The sequence below is a fragment of the Patiria miniata genome, unplaced genomic scaffold, assembly GCF_015706575.1.
Source record: "Patiria miniata isolate m_02_andy unplaced genomic scaffold, ASM1570657v1 HiC_scaffold_7, whole genome shotgun sequence".
Lineage (NCBI taxonomy): Eukaryota > Metazoa > Echinodermata > Asteroidea > Valvatida > Asterinidae > Patiria > Patiria miniata.
In genome coordinates this window covers 10,281,000-10,300,675 of record NW_024037074.1, presented here as the reverse complement: position 1 = coordinate 10,300,675, position 19,676 = coordinate 10,281,000, and the positions used below count along the sequence as shown (strand labels likewise).

Below are 19,676 nucleotides of genomic sequence, written 5' to 3'. Positions count from 1 at the left end.
CCCATCACCTATCTGCCGTACTAAAAGGTGAACAACACTACATATACAGAAACCTGGGACAGAGATCAGAACCTAAAGAACGGATCAATGAGACTATTTTTGTTTTAAAAAAAAATCGTTTCTGCCTCAACGAGTCCCCCGCAAATTCACATCAAGCATGGCGTGACGAGCGGGGACGACATCGCATTAGGCTATAGGGGCCGACTCTACAAGCTGCTGATCTGGCCAAGTTCTAGAAAAATTAATTTGACCAAATTTGTCTCATTTTTTAGGAGTTCAAATGTACATTTAGGGGATATATATGTCCCCCCAAAAAAAAGAAAAACCAGACGGCGAAAGAAATCTTATATATTCCAACAGCTATAAATGCACAAATTTCCTTCTAATTCTCTCGAGAAATTATGAAAATACATGACATGCCCCCTCTACAAAAAAGAACTACTTGCCCCAGGTTTTCAGTTAAGCAATCGCACATGAATTGTACGCAGCCATTTCAAGGTTCAAAGTTCACAGCTCAATTTCAAAACATTTTTTGTTTGTTTGTACATGTATTTTTTTTATTTTCTGAGTAGTCAGAATTCCCTTGTTGGGTCCCCTGCTGAGCCTATCAGTGCAATAGAAGCTGGGACGACACCTAAGGCGTCTGACTCTCTGGCCTTAGTCGTCAATATTTCAGATCAAATTCAACGGCGGGACAGAATTCCCCCGCCAACAGATGAAAGATTATCGCAAAACTGTTAGTGGGGGAGGTTTCTTTCCGCATGTTCAAATTCTGAGGGGGGACAAACAGGAAAAGGCAAAACAAACAGATTCGGTGTGTATAGGCTACAGGTTATTTTGCTGTTTGGATTGGGGGTATTTTCTTCTCAAAGACCCCTAGTAGTGCACTACAAATTCAGTTCTCTGGCAAGGAATGCAAAAAAAAAAAAAAAAAAAACTTCAACTACGAACATACACTTTAGAGTAAAATGTTGATATTGTCTGCAAGTTTCCTCTTAAAAGGTGGTTTTTCTATTTTTATTCCACTCCTGGTGAAATACTGAGAAAAATAAGGTCTAAAAGCCACAGCCCGTGAAAATAAAACATCACTCTCAAGACTCCAGTTCAGCTTACATTAGTTAAAACCAAACCATGTCTACTGTTTTTCTCCAAGAATCTTATGTTTTCATTCCAGCATGTCCCCAGCAACCTTGCTGTAAGAGCCGGGACGACAATGCTGCATTCACCATGACTCTAAGAGGATTCTTATAAAAACGCTGAATTTTTAAAAGGAAATCTGTGTGGGTCTTCACAGCGCGATCTGAAGAACTCTTGCAAATGCACATTATTCATGGGAATACCACCCCCTTCCTTTCTCTTTAACTCTTTCTCTCTCGGAGAAATTTGCCTATCTCTCGAAAAAAAGGACTCTCATTTGCAGCCAACGTGTCGTCTGGCGCCGTGGGGCCCACAGCTGAATTCATGATACGTCTTGGGGGACCAACAGGGGGGAAAAAAACACACACATACTACTGACCGCAGATAGATTTGGTGTGAAGCGCAGTCACATTGGTTAAGAAACAAAGATATAAGGCATCAGAGGACTGGACAGATATAGAAATAGATGGTGACAGGAATGGAGTTTTGGGAAAAATGAGACAAAGTGATAAGGGATGACAGATATGTCAGCAGGCTAGATGGGTCAAGTTTCGTGAACGCTTGTACGTGCTCAGTGGGTCTTATGGCAGTGTTGTAGTAGAGTACTTTTTCATGAGTACGAGTAAAAGTACGAGTACTTTTCCATGAGAACGAGTACAAGAACATTGAATTTTTCTTCTCACAAGTACGAGTACTTGTACATTTTCATGAGTACGAGTTAGAGTACGAGTATGGAAAAAATGAACTCGAGTATGAGTATGAGTAACACTTAACTTTTGCATCTCTACGTATGCACGTCACAGATGCAGTGGTTGAACAATTCTTTCTGAACTTTAGAGCATTTTTTTTGTCCATACATCATTTTTTTGTCCATACATGAACAACAATGTGATGAAAACAAACATGAAATGGCAGCCCTCCCCTACGGAAAAACAACATTGGCACCTCAGATTCCTCTCCAAACACCCATCAGGCTTATTTTGTCAATATTATCAAACTTGAGAACATGTCTTGTGCTGTCTCGTAGCTCCCCCTGCCACTCTCATCCCCCAGGTAACCCAACAAGAAATCTACAGACAAGGACAGCTGCTTGGCAAATCTTGGGGGGGGGGGGGGGGGAGAGAGAGCGGAGACTGTCAATCAAAGAAATAGACACTGACATGTCCTCCATGCAACTGTCAGTATTGTGTGAAAAAAAGACCACTGCACACTGCAATTGGAGCAGTGCTGGCAACCGTTCCCGGCTAGACTTACAAGTATCGGTTACAGTGGCTAAATATAGCGTATTGTCAGAGTTACACAAGACGGAGAAAAAAACTGCAGCTCGCAGACTGGTTGCAAACACCTGTGGCTTAATGACAAAACGAACATGACCAAACACTGACATACGATACTTTGGCTCGAAATACAAATCCTGGCAGCGATTTCGCCTGGCGAAATTCTACAATTTTAAGCCAACACCTGAAGGCACTTTGAATAAAAGATTCTACTTCTTGTAGAGTACTTGCAAGGAAGGAATCACCGACCTAAAAGATTGTATTTCTAAAATTCACAAAAGGTTGGCATCTCTTTAAAAAAACTATAAAAGGCGTTGACTTATCACATTTGTTTATCTACATTTAGAGCTATTCATTTTTGCATGCATACAACTTTGCATAAAACTTTTTTTTTTGCTGGCAAACCATATTGTGGATTTAGCAGAGAGCATGGCCTATGCATATTGCATACTGCACTGTACCATGAAGCAGATGCATGCATGCTCATATCAGATGGCACTTAGATGGTACGCCAGTGTTGTGTGAAGTACACAGACAAATGCTGTTCATTTGCAAGGGCATGCACGATGTTCAATGAACCCTCAGTTTAAAAAAATTGGCAGGCAGTAAAATCTGCAAATATGCATATGTAGGTACATTGTACATGTACATGTACATGTAACATAAAAGTGCGACTACATTGCAGGTATACTCACATCTGTGAATGGGGCTAAGGCCAAAAAAAAAAAAATTTGGTCTCTGGTCAGACCAAAGATCTGGAATTGACGCGGCCATGCGGCTTTTTTTTTTTTTTTTTGCTTTTTTTTTTTTTCTTCAAGCTTGGATTGTACAGACAAGGTGGGTACTATTTTGTTTTTTTGGTGTCCTCATGTACATTGGTGTCCTCCATAATTTGCCTTGGTGCTTTCAATCATTTGCCTTGGTGCAATTTCCCATTCCTTGGTGCTCTTTGGTAAAAAAAATTGAGGTGCGGAAATAGAGGGCGCTGTTGGAGCTGCCGCGGAACATTTTGGAAAAAAAAAAGATCGACGTGCATGATTTAAATCGACGCGCGCGCTGACCAGAGACCGACATTTTTTTTTTTTTGGCCTAATATGTGCAATGTTTGTCCTGAACACACTGGTCCTAATTAGAGCTTTCCATTCAGATTTATTTCTGTATCTACCGGTACATCTACATAAGGGCAATTCCACGGTTACTCACGTTACATTTTCGTAACGCGAGTAACCGATTTTGTGCATCTTGTTTATCGTACATAACACGTTTTTCTGGATGTCATCTTTGGTGCTTAGGTAGGTCTAGGTCTACTCTATCTACCATGGGGATAACAGTTATCAAACCTTTTCGGTAAGGTAATTACAGCCCAAGGAAACTCAAAAGTACATCAAAAATGTAACGTGAGTAACCGTGGAATTGCCCTCAAGCTGACCTGGCTTTGCACACACACAAACAATAGCACTCCGCACTAATGTTAAAAATAGAAGCAAGTACCCGAATCTCAGACAAGCATGCTGTACAAACTTCTCGCATGAAGATTACACGCATGCTTGCAGCAGCGTTTCTATGCGAATGCATGCGGCCAGGTCTGCATGCATGTGCGCGTGTGATTGTTCGAAAGTTTGTCTGACATGCGGGGTTGCGCGTACAGCGCGGAGCAAAATTGCATCATTAGTGCGGAGTGCTATTGATTTTTGCAATATTTATCTACGCCAGGACAAAATACCAGAACGAATATGGACAGCTAATAAATCAATACATTTCAAATTGTGGATGAAACAGTAGACACGTTATTGTTGACGAAACAGCCTAAATGTATGTGTAGGGCTACAGCGCTGAAAATGCCAGTAGCTTTTTCCCCATGTTGACACAGACTATGGCCTTGTTAGTTTTTCACACTTCTTAATGCACTGACCGCATTGAATACAATGTGTACACGTAACTGGCTCGCTGCCTGCTCAAGTACCACTGCTGTTTGACTATCCGCTTTGACCTTAATATAACATGACACAATATCAACAAATGACTGTCTTTAAATTGGACCAGTTACAAAGAAAATACATACCAGAATGAATAAAGAAAAAAAAAATCACTCAAGATGTGTAACTGTATCCCCGACTATATCCAAATATATTTAAAAGAAAAAGGAAAAAGAAAAAAAAAAGGAGAGAAAAAAAATGATACCAAAATGACATCATCTGGCAAAAAATTCTCTCAGTACTGATTTAGTCCAGGCAATGCCACTGTATACACATGTAGAATACTTTAAAGACAGTACTGTTAATGCATGTACATGTACAAACAAAAGCTGTACGAGAACTTATACAAGTAGGTCTACTTCATGAAATTGTCGTTACCGTTTTGGTTAATAATGATAAATAAACGAGAAAAATCACTAAGACATGACCTGCTTCTCCATGGGAGCTCCAAACCATGATTTTCAACAGCAGGTGCAGTACGTGAGTCACTGTGTCAACTGAAATGCATTAACATCACTGACAAATAATGCGGATGATCCACTTTTGCAGGGGAAATGATGCTAAAAAAAATTCCAAGATGTACATGTACAATGTATGTAGCGCTCTTAAGAGCTATATCATCCAGACCTTACATATCCTGCTTTGCTTAGCCAAACCTGGTAGTCTACTCCCAGGCACCGCTGTCGTTCTCGTGCTCCCCTTCCCCAGCGGGACTAGCCACTGCCATGCTCTTGAGGGCAGTCTTCATACTATCCAGTAAGGAGCCCAGCCCCTTGCTGCGTCTGGAGGGCTGGGCAGTGCTGCTTGTCATCAGGGTGGGCATGGAGGAGGCACTCAGCTTGCGCTGCAGCTGCTGAGTCTCCAGCTCGGACACGGCCTCCTGACGGGAGTCTCGCCGAGTGCCCCGCTGCCGTATCTCATCCATCAGGTCCTTGCGGGACAGGATGGAGTCCGAGGCAGACTCTGTCATGCGAGGCAGGATTCTCGAGATTAGGTCCGGCGGACTCTTGGCACTTTGTGCCTGTTTTGGCAAACTGTCTTGACTTTTGTTACCTGGAGTAGTGGACTTAGACTTGGGTTTGATAGCACTGACTTTACTGGATGTCTGCTGAGCATCGGATCCTGAAGGACTTTTCGACACAGTTTTGTTACTTTTTTGTTCATTCGGGTGTCTTGAGTTTCCCTGGTTGCTTGCTCCTGTTTTCAACAATTGCCTGCTTTTGTCAGCATCAGTCACATTCCCATTTGGAAGGCTCGTACCTCTTCCAGTATCCACACTATTTCCAGCAGTTGCATTTGAAGCCACATATTGCGGCTGTTCAAAATCAAATTTGACCCCTTTGTCTTCTCTGTTCAGAGTGCCATTTGGACTTGGGGAGGGACTGTTCTTCGGGCTCCTCTGTCTGTTCTGAGTTTGCAATTCCTCATAGGGAAGACCAAGATCTCCTGTTCTTGAGTTAGTCCGTGGGTTAGCCATGGCCGACCTCAAATCCTTCATTGTTACAATTTTCCTGCTGTCTGGGCTACTCTCCTGTGCTTTGGCACCTTCTTCCTGGATGGTACCTGTCCTAATTCCAGAGTAAAGCAGCTCTGCATTGTTGGATGGTCTCTGTGATTTCGGCTGCACATTGAGAGCAGAGCATGCTGATTGACCCTTGCGGGAATTCGATTGTTGCTGAAGAAGCATTTTGAAATCATCCATGGGAGTTTGCGGCTTTCCAGACAAGAGGCATATCTTGACAGGTGTATGCTCAACATCTACCATATCAGAGAATGTGATGCTTCGTATTGAGTTCAGGGAACTCACCGAGTCTGTTGGGCTCATGGTTTGACCATGTCTGCCAGATGGCGTGAACAGATGCTTCGTCCCATTGGATTTGGTCTCGTTGAGGGACGCATCTCCTTGCTTCCTCACCTTGAGGATGGAGCTCTTTGGTCTTAGGTTGGGATCATAGACGTAGGAGTCATCCATGTCCATGGAAGGGACATGGCTGAACGAATTGCCACACATGTCCGAGTCATACATTGAACGGTAGGCTATGCTGTTCCTGCTGAAAGGTTGGGCATTCGGCACCCAGATGTTGTCGCCCTGTGTCTGTACTGGAGAGGGTGCATTGGCTCTTTGCCTCTTTTGCAGCAACTGTTGTTCCATCTGCTCAGCTGCTCGTATGATAGCAAGGTCTGGGTCCAGGTTCTCAGACTCCACACTGACGTGATAGGTACTCCTGAATGATGCCTTCCCGCCTGATTCCTCATCGCGATTATGCACCTGCTCCTGGACTGCCACATTCTCATGAATTCTTCCCAATTCGTGTTTGGGAGGATCCTCAAATTTCTTGCTGCTTGGTTCCGGCAATGTTGGAGAGCTTGCCACTTTGTTGTTCTTGGTTCTCCGCAACATGTTCAAAATCTCTTCCCTCTGCTCCCGAGTCAGAGCCTGAGTCCCATTCCCAGACGCTGATTCTTTCAGGCTGTTGATAGAGTTATAGTTCTGGGGTGCCTGGTTTTGAACGCTGCTGACATAGTCCTGGAAACGTTTGCGTTGAAGGGTATCCATTCCTTTCTTAGCCTGCGAAGCTACTGTAATTCCTTCAGGTGTACTAGCCTCTGATAGTTCATCAGAAAAGAATCCCTTGGAAACTGGCATGTCTTCAGAAACAGTTTTACTGCTCTCTTGATTCTGCTTTCCAGCTGATTTCTTCAAAGCGTCTGTTTCATGTTTTGGCCTCCGCTTCAAAGTGTTGTAATTCTCAGGGTACACACCAATGGGAGACACTATCTCCTCGTTCTCCAAAGCCTCGTCCTGTAAACTTTGCTCTTCAGAGTTTGTGACCCCCTTTGTTGCATCACTGGCAATGCCATGGTTGACAGTACTCTCAGCTCGTGAAATTCCAAAGAACTTGTCGCGTGCGTTCAGCATCTTGATTTTGCCCTCATGGGTGGGGGAATCCTGGGTGACAGTCGGCTGGGGCAAACTCAGAGGCTGAGCCTGTGACACTCTGGGAAGGACTGAGCTGGAGGGTTGGATGACCTGAGGTCTGAACTTTGCCACTGAAGCTTGTTCCTGAAAGGGAGCCATTGAGGTAGAAGTGCTCACAGTGACGTTTGACACACTAACGACAGCTCCTGAGGAGGTAGCAGCCTGTTGATTACCTGCGAAGCCCTTAGATACCTCCGTGGTCCAGGCATCAACCCTACAGGGTTGAGTTCCCTGGGAGCCGCTCAACTGACTGTCCAAGCTCTCCAGGGATTTAGAGCTACCACCAAAGCACAGCTTGTACATGGCCGGGTCCGTGGGAGTCTGAACAGGGGTCAGTGTGGGGGTGGTAGTTGTGTCACTGCCGATGGTGCTGGCCTCTGAGGCAGTGTCCGTGAGGGAGGATGGTGAGATGCTACGGTCATCATCTTGATGGGATGATGGTAGCAATAGACTCAAGGATTTACGCCCTCCTGGAGATAAAACACAACAACTTATAATTAATGAAAAAATATGACAACAAATACATCTTCCTTTATAAACGAGTATCGATACTTCAACACCACAGATTCTGAAACTGACAATTTTCAATTCATGTTCCCATCTAGTATCTTGGTTTCAGAAGAAACTTGTCTGCTAGGGAACGGTGGTTGTCCTTCCAAGGTAAAAGTTGCACAATATCTATTTATGGACTAGTCTGCTGTGCAGCTATTTCAAGTAACTCACTAACTACGAGTAACTCACTTAATAATATCTCACTAATTGGGTACAAAATTCCTGCATTTTTATACCTACCCACTTCAATTTGAGTTCTGTCCTTTTGCCGGGTGCCGAGTGAGTGATCCAAAGAAACAGAATTTATTCGAATTGGCGGAGGGGGTGGTCTCTTCTTCTGATTGGTTGATACTGGCACCACAGGTGCAGCAACGGCCAATGAGGTCCTTTTGGGTTTAGGCTGAACAAATGGAGGTTCATTTTTTAGGTTTATTGGTACAGGCTCCTTGGTGAGACTTGATTTGCGCTTCTTGATGCGACGACTTGGAAGGCCACAGTCCGAGTGCATGGACGTCCAGTATCCCTCGTGATCCACAGAGTGACCTGAGGTGCTGTCAGAGTCAACAAAGTCACTGTTGACGTCAGCAAGGTAGACCTCCAGGTCTATGCTGCTGTTGTCAGACATGGCCGAGGAGCTGGCTGGGTTCTCTGATGAAGAGGAGGAATCAGAGAGTGTGTCTGAGGTGAAGATGACCTCACACTGCCCTTTGGGGGACTTCCTGGCAGGGGCAACGTTCCCAGCTTCTGGGGGCATTCTCCGAACAGTCGCTGCTCCTACACTCTGCAACCAGGAGTCCGTGTCCATGTGCGTGAAACCGCTGTGGACAACATTAGGACTGTTGGTAGGGGTCGACGATTCACTGCTGGATTCTCCCGTGGAGGCATAAGTGTGATTACCCGGACGGTCCGATTTTCCTCGGCTGTGCTTGCGGTCCAGACCCTTCAAGCCCCCATTAAACTTGGGAAACGATATGTTCTCACTGGACAGGGACACAGCAGAGTCTGAAGGGGATGTTGTGTTGGAGCTCGAGAAGTCGTAGTTCAGAGAATTCCCGATGTCAGAGTTCATGGACGTCCTTGCACTGTCTGTTCCACTCCAGTTACCAGAACTGGACTGCCGTTCCTCCCTTTTGGCTGTTGGTTTAGTGTTCCGTAATTTGACCTTTGTGGAGGGGAGGCGTGCCTGGAGTTCATTTAGCGGGAGGCCGTCTGGGGCATCCCCACTTCCTGCCGCAGGTTTTCGCATGTTGATCGTCATCGTAACTGACTTGGTTGGAATGAATGCATTGGGCACAGTTCTGTTGGAGGTCACATAGAGTTTTTTGTTGGATGGTTGGGCAGGGGACAGCGGTAACAGGGGGGCTTGAGATTGAGGGGCTGTACCAGGAGGTAAAGCTAGAGATTGGGGGCGTCTGTGGGCTGGTCCAGGCCAGGCCTTGTCATCAGAGCATGAGGAGTAACCTGCAGGGGGAAAAAATGGAATTTTTTATTTTCGGAATTTAAATTTATATGCAAGGTATACTTTATAGACAATAAAATCAGTAAAATGATTTTAATCCTGGCTTTTACAGCATCCAATAATAGCCACTGGTGTAACAACCATGCTAGACAGGTTTTTTTAACTTTGGGCCAAATGTTTCACGACAGAAAACAACTAAAGATTTGTTGACTACTGCTGTGCAAGCCATGCTCCACTCAAATGATTAAATCCCGAGGAACCTGAAATTACCTTGGCTTGGACTTGGAGTAGGGACATTGGTTTGAACAGGCAATGCCACCGAGTGCCTATCCCTGCCACCAGCCTTGGCTTCCTGCTTCTTATCCTGCTTGGACTGGTGATGATTCTCCCTCCACTGTTGGAGACCAGGGAAGACGAGGGGTCCGGGCAGACGCAGTGACCTGGGCCGGCGTCGCGTCCTGATCGGGGTGACCACTGCAAGGCCTGCTGCCGGAGACTCAACCGGTTTGACCTGCCGGAAGGCCCGACGGTCCAGGCTCATGGTCTTAAGGATATCCACGTCATTCTCCTGGTCCGTGGACCTGCCATCCCCTTCCCCGGCAGACTCTGTCTGGAGCTCTGCCTGGACCTCATCGGGGATTCCCGAGATGGTCCTCCTCCATCGCTTCTTCTTCGCCTTCTCCAGTTTCCGTCCCATGGAGGTGAGGGACCGGCGAAAGGTCTGCATCCGCTCAAAGCCTGTGCCTGACGTGTCAACGTTAATGACCATGGACTGGGTGACGTTCCGACGCATGACCTCTTCCGGGGTCGGGAGGGTACCTCGGTTCGGAGGGACATAATCGTCCAAGAGATCGCCCTCTGACCGGGGGCGTGCTGGGAGCTTGGTGTAAGGGAGGAGGGGTTTACGTCTTCTCTGCTCGTTGGAATCATAGACAGTAGGCTGAAGAAAAAGAAAGTAAAAGTGGTTTTTATAATTTGTAATATATTACATTTGTTTCCACTGAAATGGCAAATAAGCATGTGATATCTTAAGTCAAGTAAAAAAAGTATCCAAAGAAGACAACACTTTCACTCAATGTATTAATGAAAAAGTTAGTGGTTAGAAACATTAGCAATGAATAATACTTGACAAATCAACAGTTGACAGATGACACGTGAATATATGCCACAAGGTGCACAATATAGAAATAGATTTCATATAGACTTTTTTTTCATGACAAGATACAAAGCAACTAATGTGGACTGTGGCACACGCGATGTTTTTCAAAATTGGTCGATTGGTACACAAAAATTGATAAGCAATACCATGAAAGGCAGACTTGTTAAAAAGAAATATGTGAATTTGGTTGCATTGGACATAAGAAAAAGAAAGAACTTTCACAAATGGGCACAATTGCGTGGAAAAGCAAACATTTTTATTTTTGCAAGCCCGATTCCACACCGAAAAAGCTGAAATCGGCAACAATCCATTTCACACTGATTTTCTTCAACTGCTCTATACCCTCCATTGTCTAAACAGCCCTTGGTCATGCAAACCACTGACATTTCCATTTTGCAGCAAATAAAAGTCATTTCAAGAGAAGTGTGCGAGAGGGGGAAAAACGCAAAACAACCAGTAACCACTAGCGACCGACGTCACCCATGAATTTGCTACCAGAGGTGCTGGTCTGAGGCTTGTCAACACAAGATCAGTGCTGGGTCAAAGGAGTGCCCCTGGTCATCTCAATTTCATGGTTCTGATTTGGGTGCCACAGGGCTAGGGCAACTTTTTTCGCCCTATAATTTATAAACACTTCTTGTCACGCAGTACAGCAGTGTTCTTTGCACTGTGTGGCTTCTTTAACCAGAATATAACCTTCCTATATCCTCCAAAATCCTCTTTGCATAATTGAGAGAGAAATTTCAAAGGATTGAGGCTTTAAGGCAAAAGTGTGCAGTTGATTTTGGAGGATGCATTGTAATGCCCAATTTCATAGAGCTACTTAAGCAGAAAATTTGGTTAAGCACGAAAAAACATTGCTCAGTAAAATTAGGTTACCGGCCAAAACTCCATGAGATGTACATTGCTTGTGACTGGTATTTAGCGGTTGTTTACTTAGCATAACAATCGCATGGAGTTTTGGCCGGTAACCAGATTTTATTAAGCAAAACGTTTTTGTGCTTAAGCAAATTTTGTGCTTAAGCAGCTCTATGAAATTGGCCCCAGAATATAGCCTTCCTATCTCCTCCAAAATCCTCTTTGCATAATTAAGAGAGAAATTTCAAAGGATTGAGGCTTTAAGGCAATAGTGTGCAGTTGATTTTGGAGGATGCACTGTGTCAAGGTTATAGGCTGTACCTTGTGAACTGCTTGCCATGCATACATTTCAAGGCCCAGATTATACATGTACGGTACTTGAAATCATGTATACTTCTGGATACAATCCGCGCAGCCTCAATATACACAATGAATGTTTGAGGATTTTGCAGGACTCGAAGCAGTGGTCACCCCTCCAATGAACAAATTTAACAAATAACGGATGATTTTGGAGGATTGAAGCTGTATCCAAATGTTTGACATGGAGGCAGTGGATGATTTTGAATGATTGGGGATGCATCCTAGCAAAAAGGCCCAGGGGGTAGGGTTAAAGAAATCACCTTTATGCCATTTCCCAAGCAAAGTTTGCTTGGGACAGCGAGCAAATCAAAAACGCTTCAAAGCCTCCACACAAATACATGGCTTCACTTGGCTGGCAAAATTTAATCGATATCCACTGTTCAAACAGAACGAATGGGGACTTTACTTTTTTCTTTAGTTTACTGTGATAATAGAACAATTAAATTACAGTTTTCTGCATTTTTTTGTTGGCGTCTACAAACGGCTGTCCTAACAAGCAAGGCATTCTCCGAATAAAACACATACATACCATCAAAAGAAACCAACAAGTTTCGTGTGCGATGAACAGACAGGTATGATGAAACATCGCCATGGAAACATGCGAGTTTTTGAAAAGGGGAAAAAAGATGAAAGACAAACTTGGGTTAGCCACATGCACAGTGTCAGTATTTTTAAGAAAAGGTTGGGGGACGGGTGAGTTTTATAAAAAAAAAAAAAAGAAGCTTAATAAGAACACATGGACACAAATTTTCAAGATCTGGGATATGCGGATTAAGAAGAATAACATGTAATGATGTTAAGAGATGGTTTAAGAAAGTGGGGTCATTTCATAACTTGGTAGGAACAAGGCAATTCCTACTGTGGGAGCTGGTATCCTACAACTACCCGGTACATGTACATGAACATGTATACGTATGATCTGATACACCGTGCCCTCTGGAGACGTGTGTCAATAGGGAACAAAAGATTGTATACGTCTCCACAGGGCAATTTCTATAGATGAATGAGTCTCCACAAGGTTTTCACGAAATAGATATGGATTGAACTAAAAAAAACTAGGAATTTCCAAGGTGGGTTGATCTGTCCCAAATGGAAGAGTTTTAGAAAAGGGATATATTAAGTCCAAATTTTAGCCAAGGAAATTAATTGTGGTTAAAATAAGAGCATTTTGAAACTTCACTTTCAAATTCGAAAACTTTACTACACGCGAACAAAGAAATGTCTCCACAAGGATACAAATTTCAGTATGTGTGTACATTACATGTAGCAACTATTTTTTCTTAAGGAAGAACTTTATTGATGCTACCTACAAAGTACCGTACATGTACGGTATGTAGAAGAGCTATTACAAGTAATTGGTCTACAATACCGGCACTTGTGCAAGAAATCTGCACAACCTTTGAGTACATTTGTAAGTACCAGTACTTACAAGCTAAGAAATAAGAAAAATTGCCAGGGTTCTTACTAAGGTCTCCAACTTTTTTTTTTAAGCTTTATGGCTAACCAAGTCCAGGACACCGGCCCCATAAACCAATCACCTTTGATTTCTCCAAGCATTTCAACGACCCCATATTACTTGGACAGTCACTCATAATCAACCCAGCATGCAGTACTTTAAGTAATAGAACCCCCAATGTGTGCAGATGGAGGCTAATTTACTGAATGGGTGCAATGGATTTTGACTCTTTACTTTATTGCAACTGGAAGTACTTCAATCTGATAAGATTTACAACTTTTCTTGAAGAACACTCAGAGATTTATTAGGCTTTTAGCCACAAGTTCATTGGTCTAGTGAATCGAAACTGGTAGTAGTCCGAGTAACAGTGCCCAAGAGGGGCGCAAAACCAATCTTACACATGCACGCTGAAAGAAATATTTCTTTCGATTTGTTCACCGCAAGACTATGACTATGAGCACGTACCTACATGTATGTAGAAAATGACGAATTTGAAGGGAACTATAAAACCTGCACTACAAATGTTTCTGAGAATGTTTGCCTGAAAATGTCAAGCAATACAGGTACAATGTACATGTACTGGCAACCTGGTCTTACTCTAATATAGTGGCCTAGTTGCCAAGTTTGTTCCCAGAAAAAAAACATGGACATTTCATTTTCCTATGCATGTACATTTACAGTAATACACATCTGCACGTATACAATGTACATTTGGGGGAAAATGGCAAGGTGGCCACTTGTTGGATACCGGTACATGTGTCAATTTGTCTCTGGTCCTCCCTAACCTCACTCCTTCTGATTTGAAAATCACAGGTGTGTGGAAAAACGCACACCTGGATTTTTCTAGGCGTGTGATTTTTCTAGGCGTGTGATTTTTCTAGGCGTGTGATTTTTCTAGGCATGTGATTTTTCTAGGCGTGTGATTTTTCTAGGCGTGTGATTTTTCTAGGCGTGTGATTTTTCTAGGCATGTGATTTTTCTAGGTGTGTGATTCAGTGGTCCAAGCTGGGACTGAACAATCTGGTATTTTTTTCTTCATAATATTCATCTTGGTTTACAATAAAGCCGTTTTCTCTTCACCGACATACTTTATTTTTCACAAATTATGAAGTATAATTATGCCGTAAATGTATGCCAAGGTGTGCGGTACTGAGGGATTCACACTTCTCAGGAAGCATTTAGGCGTGTGATAGTGTGGGGGTGTGATCGCTCGCCTCAAAACAGAAGGACTGCTAACCTCACATAAAGCTACAAAACACTACAACTTAGTAAACTGTAGTATGAAATACTTCAGCATATATACATGTATGCACAACATAGTATTCTGTAGTCCTCAATTCTTTATCCCAAAGTAATGGCTACGATGTTAGGGTTACATGTAAGTGGCTGCTCTACATCCTTGACTCTATTTCATTCTACATCTAAACGGAAAACCTTTTGATTTCACTACATGTATGTTAAACTTTCAATCTACTTTTTTTCCTCCATGATTTAACCTACATACTGTACAAGTTAGCTAGAGTTACAAGTATGCACCTGCACTTGAAAGAAGGCAGCATCATATATATTTTCAAACATGTTTTGATGGCTGGGTATTACAAGCCAAGTGTATTTGAAACATGTCTGTGGGTGTGTTCAAGTGTTATGTCTTCGGGCCGAAAGCAGCGTGGCTACTTTTCTGATTGCTGATAATTTATGGATGCAAAAAAATGTAATGCAAAACATGATTTCTGGGCGAGGTACGATTACTCTCAATTTGCCCTCAGAGACTACAAGTAGGCCTCCATGTACAGGTACGTGACAAGAATTTTACTGATCACATTCTGTTGATATGTACTGTACAAGTACATCACATGTATGTATGTGAATGTTTTCGTGTTTGAAATTACAATGTCTGGTACGGCACTTAAACCTGACTTAATATGCACTGCAGTTTAAAGCTACAGTCCATCATTTGCAGCCATCCGAAAAAGTAACTGGCGTATTATTGTTGAAAAACATACTTGGTTGAAAGAAAGTAAGTGGACTAAACTCCCTGTGAAATTAATCTTTCTGGCAAGCTACGGTATCATGTTGAAGTAATCAACGAAAGAAGGCCTTTCCAACGGTGCGTCTTCGTAGCAAAATTTAAATTAGTAGTTCGTTTTGTTCTTCGGCGCAGCGCGCGCAAGCATTGGCACGACACACACGCGCGCGCGGTTGCTATAATTCGTCGGATCAGTGCGCGACATCGCGTATAACTGCAATTCAAAACAACATGATTCAGCAACTTTTGATTTGAAATTGAGATGCTAGAATGCTGTTTTTCTTGGAATATACAGTTTAAGCTGAGCTGAAACTTCATCAGGTTAGCTGTTCAGTACCCTTCTTTAGATTTTGAACACTTTTGTTGCTTCAAACGAACAAAATGCACAACTTACAAATGATGGACTAAAACAACGGTTCTGCAATGGATCTCAAATTGAGTGTCTAGACTGGGCCTTATGAGAGATTCTGACAGTGCACTTGAAAATTTCAAGCTTAAGTATTTATACGGTAGTGGGTGATGAAAGAGCCAAGATCTAAAAGGTTAATCTTTGGCTTAATGGACATCATTCATGATAAAGAACATGTATTATACATTGAGAGATTCAAGAGGCGTGGGTGGTGGACTGAGATAATCGAGGAAGGATGAAATACAGCTTACAGAGGAACGTCATGTAGAACTGCAGGTGTCCTCGTACCCCCCCCCCCCACCCCCTCACCCTTATGGTGCTTTTTTAAGCAATAACCAGTGACATATAATGATGTGCTGGTAGGGCCTATTCATCTGTTGTAACTGTTCAGGAAGAATTAAATGTAAAACATTGTAAACTGGTTGAGTGCAGTGTGAACTACCGCTGGGCGAGTAACTTGATTAGTAGTTTATGCTACTCATAATTCTGCTGGTGGTTTTTCATCTCCTCGAGTACTCGTCCTGGTGGGAGTAGGAGCAGGTACTCGCGAGTAGCAATTTAGGGTTCACGGCTTAAGTTAATACGTCCCCTGCAAACAGGGAATCACTCCCTGCACCTCTCTCTCCCTAGGATTCCATTCGTCAAAAAAAAAAAATCAAGTACATGACCCAAAACGTCGCACAGTGAGGATAACTTGGTGCTGAAGAATATGGTGTGACTTGCACGCTATTTGCTTCTACCAGTAGTTACAATGTATTTCCCGTCATACTAATGTACATGTATGTCATTTTTCTGCTTTGATGGGAATTCTGTTAACTACTCACGAGTACTCGACTACTCGTGAGTACTTTCTTTTGGGAGTACTCGAATAGAAAAATTCACTACTCGCCCAGGCCTAGTGTGAACATACAGAATCTTCCAGCAGCAACCTAACTGAGCCTAAATTTACAGTTACAATGGACATAATATTGTTTTGGCCCAGGGTAATTTTTCTTTCTTTTTTACCATTGTCAATACATTTCAACGAAAAGAAATCCTATTCTCTTTTGTCACATCCTCATACCTCCTCCACCCTCTTTATTGAGCACAAGTCATCCCAAGCCACTTTCAGAAAACCAAAAAATAATCTAAAATTCCTTTTCACTGTGAATGGTTTCATGGTGAAAAAAATCTAGCCTTTATTTTGACTTGTGGTGTTCGGCTCGGAACCCTTAACCCCATCCATGCAACATGTGTGCAACTTCGCTCTTGCATTGCCACTGGCAGAGGATAACAAGGGATTATTATGGGTTGCGATACCAAATACTTGAGATATTTCCTGACTGATGTCACTCAAGTTTAGGTTTTGGATCGGGAGGGTAATGGCCTCCTCAACTTCAACAAACAGTGGTTTGCCTTGGGGGAGTGGGGGGGGGGGGGGGGGAGCTGACACGCTGTCTACAATGTTGGCCTACATGTTGAACTCAGTCATATTCCATAATTTGAAGTGAGGAGACTAGGATCTGTTACAGCCCTTGGCTGACTCTTTAGTCAAAGTGGGTCTTTTTTTAGGGGTCCGCTCATAAGTCCGACTCCTCATACAATGTACGTCCGATGCCTCATAAGTCTGACAAAATTGGATCCCCCAACCAAATAATTTAGGCCCATAAGTCCGACGCCTCATAGGTCCGATGCCTCATAAGTCCGATGCCTCAAACATGTAGCTCCGATGCCTCATAGGTCCGACGCCTTGTACGCTTCGTTTTTCCGATGTCGGACTTATGAGGCGTCGGACTTATGATAAGGCCCCTTTTTTTAGGACTGATCTGTGCAATTTGAAGTATAAATCCTTTTAAATATCAGACCTGTTGTACATGTACATTATCTTGAATCTACCATAGCTACACCCTCTATCTCAAATCAAACTTACATTTACTCACAGGTTTTGCAAAATAAATTTATGCCATTATGGTATTTCAGAAACATCTACACTGCAGTTTGTACAATTTGTGTTGAAAAGCTCTAGTGTACCATGTACATGTACGAACTGTGTAGATGTACAAATTTGCTCGTGGATCCAAACGTTTAACGCATTTCTCACGCAGTATGTACATTGTACACACACACACACACGTACGTACCGTACATTTCGTACACGTACATGTTCATGTACGTGTAGATGTACATGTATACGATATAAAGGAACGTACCGGTAACAGTCTCTAACAATCTTTAATAATTCCAAATAATTTCAAAAAATTTCTCTAACAATCTTTAATAATTCCAAATAATTTCAGAAAATTTTGCAATACTACCGGTACAACTTCATGTACATATATTATTTACTGGTTTATACATTTTTTTCCCTTCATTTTCCATATCCATATGTAGGCTGACAATACCAAGCAGTAATATTGAGCATGATTGATTGGCTTTGTGATATGAAACAACCTTGAGGAAATGACAGGGTGATGATTGCTCAACATGGCAATCTCGCCTCATTATCTAAGTCTCCCTCCTCTGGTCTTATAGTAAATGTGAAATGGCACAGGCTTCACATTTGAAGGACAAATTCTGGTTCGATTCAGGGCCAACACTTCTTTCCAGACCGAGTTTTTTTTTTTTTAATTTGGCAGCCAACTGCAGAGAGCTCAAAATTCCGGGTAAGTAACGACTTAAAGCTACAGTCCATCATTTGTAATTTGTGCATTTTGTTCGTTTGAAGCAACAAAAGAGTTCAAAATCTAATGAAGGATACTGAGCAACTAACCTGATGAAGTTTCAGCTAAGCTTCAGCTGTACATTCCGAGAAAAACAGCATTCTAAGATCTCAAATTCAAATCAAAAGTTACTGAATCATGTTTTGAATTGTTTTGAATTGCAGCTATACGCGACGTCGCGCACTGATCCGACGAATTATAACAACCGTGCGCGCGTGTGCGTCGTTCCAATACTTGTGCGCGCTGCGCTGAAGAACAGAACGAACTACTAATTTAAATTTTCCTACGGTGCTTCTTAAGAATCACCGTTGGAAATGCCTTCTTTCGTTGATTATTTCAAAATGACAGCTTCCCAGAAAGAATAATTTCACAGGGAGTTTAGTTCCCTTACTATCTTTCAACCAAGTTTGTTTTTCAACAATAATCACGCCAGTTACTTTTCGGATGGCTGCAAATGATGGACTATAGCTTTAAGCAAGGTAATTTTCAACACTCTTAGTCTTCTTGCATGCTGTTTCAAATTTTTTGTGCAATCCACAATCTTAAAACAAGGCAATCCTTACTCGCGAAAAAACGAGGCCGGGGATTTTAGTGTTGATCTAAATGTACCGGTACAAGACATATAGTTTCTATAAAATATTGTTTTCAAGCACTCCAGTTTAAACAACAATCTGAATTTGTTTTCCTGTAAATAAGAATATTTTGTTCGTCCCGAAAATGCCCCCATAAACTTGACCCTATAGCCTCCATGTTTACCAGAGTTCTGTGGTCCCCTATCTGTTAAGCCTACGCCCTAGCTTGCAATCGCATTCACGAAATGAGCAGGGTGCTTTTCAAAAGTGATAAAAACTGCCATTTCAAAGGGCTTTAAGATATTATTTTTTTGTGTGAAAACATTTTGTGGGTTCCAAAAATGCCCCATAAACTTGACCCTCAACCCAAATGTTTGCTCAAGTTTTGTGGTCTTGTTTGGCTCCACGGGCTTAGGCGGCTCCAACTGACTTTTAGTTGTATGACGTGCGAAGATTATTTCCTCCTCATTCGCAACGGTGATGAAAACATAGTTTCCCAATTCCAACCAGCCAACTGCTATGTACCTTTGTGTCCTTTTTTCTCCTGGAGCTTTGCATAACCCACTTAGCCAAAGACCATTTGTTAAATATTAATGCTGTGTAAATACTGCCAAAGATTCCCGGCCAACACAGGCCGCATGCAATTTATTAGCGCTGTCATCTTTGTGTGCTGAATTTATGGGTCATTATGTTGTGGAGGTAAAGTTCACGTTTTTTTTTTGTGCTGGCACATTTGGAAATAGCTTGGTTTTTCTC

General features: G+C 42.6%; 1 protein-coding gene across 2 annotated transcripts in view; it reads right to left on the bottom strand.

Annotated features, from left to right (window-relative positions):
• Window positions 1-4,614: 4,614 nt before the first annotated feature.
• Window positions 4,615-19,676, bottom strand: part of LOC119744510 — a 43,778-nt gene continuing 28,716 nt past the window's right edge. Inside the window, exons 4-6 of one of the 2 annotated variants that reach the window (XM_038220457.1) lie at window positions 9,652-10,321; window positions 8,163-9,383; window positions 4,615-7,840 (exon numbers count right to left, since the gene is read on the bottom strand). In XM_038220457.1, the coding sequence (XP_038076385.1) occupies window positions 5,055-7,840; window positions 8,163-9,383; window positions 9,652-10,321 (4,677 nt within the window). In that variant the 3' untranslated portion in view covers window positions 4,615-5,054. The remainder of the gene's footprint in view (window positions 7,841-8,162; window positions 9,384-9,651; window positions 10,322-19,676) is intronic. The other variant, XM_038220458.1, reaches the window with a different exon arrangement.